Consider the following 1,727-nt stretch of genomic DNA (forward strand, 5'->3'; position numbering starts at 1 on the left):
TGGTCTCGATCTCCTGACCTCGTGATCCACCCGTCTCAGCCTCCCAAAGTGCTGGGATTACAGGCTTGAGCCACCGCGCCCGGCTTAGACATTTCTTAATTGATCCACTGTCTTGTTCTTTCTTTTATCTTTTGTTAGATAGCTATAAAAAAAGATTGTTTTGGCTGGGCGCGGTGGCTTACGTCTGTGATGCCTGACCAACATGGAGAAAAACCTGTCTCTACTAAAAATGCAAAATTAACCGGGCGTGGTGGCCCATGCCTGTAATCCCAGCTACCCGGGAGGCTGAGGCAGGAGAATCCCTTGAACCCGGGAAATCCGGTGAGCAGAGATCGCACCATTGCACTCCAGCCTGGGCAACAAGAGCGAAACTTCGTCTCAAAAAAAAAAAATTGTTTTAAGGCCATTTTTTTGTATAAAGCTTGAAACTCCTATATAAGCACATTTCCTCGTTTGTATTTTTTGTTGAATAATCTCGAAGCATACATAGTTCTTACTTGTGGGAAATTAGAATTCTAAGGCCTTTGGGCACCGTAAAGCTAGAATTTTTCGCGTGAAGAACACGCCCCATAGCACCCGCCCCCCGCCACCTCCACAGCACCACCTCGTGTTCACAGCATTGACAAGCATGAATAGCGCGGGGCAGGACAAAGACTACAACTCCCATAATGTCTAGCATTTATAGTGACGTCAGTACGGAGCGCGGGCTGGCTTCCTAGAGCCACAGCTTTTCCATTGGCCAACTATTGAAGGCGCCTGCGCAAATGGTGCAACCCCGCCCCCTCCACCCTGTGACGCGCCTGAGGCGCCCTAGTTTTTTCCTGGGATAGCGATGGAGACCCCGGGTGCATCAGCTTCGTCCTTGTTGCTCCCCGCCGCGTCCAGGCCCCCAAGGAAGCGCGAGGCGGGAGAGGCTGGGGCTGCGACGAGCAAGCAGCGGGTCCTGGACGAGGAAGAGTATATCGAGGTACGACCTCGGTGCGGACGCCGGAGACTTCTGGGCCCCTCCCCTGCTTCACGCTCCCATCGGGTTCCCTCTCTCGGGTCTTGACGCTCCGTCTCCTCTTGGAAGTGGAGGAGCCGGAGTCCCTGCCCTTGGGGTGTGGACGGTCCCACGAGTCAAGTAAATAGGACAGAGGAAGACGTCTGTGGTGGAAGAGGCTGTAGCAGTGTTGTCAGGGAAAAGAGGGAGCGGCTCTCTTTCTAGGGGACGGGGGTCAGGGAAATAAGATTTTCTGTTAAACTGTAAGAGTTTGACACACTGGAAGGATGATGGCAAAGAGGGCTTGCTTTTTTTTTTTTTTTTTGAGACGGAGTCTCGCTCTGTCGCCCAGGCTGGAGTGCAGTGGAGGGATCTCAGCTCACTGCAAGCTCCGCCTCCCGGGTTTATGCCATTCTCCTGCCTCAGCCTCCTGAGTAGCTGGGACTACAGGCACCCGCCACCGCGCCCGGCTAGTTTTTTGTATTTTTTAGTAGAGATGGGGTTTCACCATGTTAGCCAGGATGGTCTCGAGCTCCTGACCTCGTGATCTGCCCGCCTCGGCCTCCCAAAGCGCTGGGAATCCAGGCCGCGAGCCACCGCGCCCGGCCTTTTGTGTGTTTTTAGTAGAGATCGGGTTTCATCTTGTTGGCCAGGCTGGTCTTGAACTCCTGACCTCAGGTGATCCGCCCGTCTTGGCCTCTCAAAGTGCTGGGATTACATCAAAGTGCTGGGATTACAGAATAAT

At 53.6% G+C, this 1,727-nt stretch overlaps 1 protein-coding gene across 1 annotated transcript in view; it reads left to right on the top strand.

Moving 5' to 3' along the window:
- Nucleotides 1–818: 818 nt before the first annotated feature.
- The window catches only part of DGCR14 (DiGeorge syndrome critical region gene 14), an 11,091-nt gene continuing 10,182 nt past the window's right edge, over nucleotides 819–1,727 (top strand). The window contains exon 1 of the mRNA XM_011958689.1: nucleotides 819–967. Within this exon, the coding sequence (XP_011814079.1) occupies nucleotides 833–967 (135 nt within the window). The 5' untranslated portion in view covers nucleotides 819–832. The remainder of the gene's footprint in view (nucleotides 968–1,727) is intronic.

Source organism: Colobus angolensis, unplaced genomic scaffold (assembly GCF_000951035.1).
Source record: "Colobus angolensis palliatus isolate OR3802 unplaced genomic scaffold, Cang.pa_1.0 Scaffold471, whole genome shotgun sequence".
In the NCBI taxonomy this organism is placed as follows: domain Eukaryota; kingdom Metazoa; phylum Chordata; class Mammalia; order Primates; family Cercopithecidae; genus Colobus; species Colobus angolensis.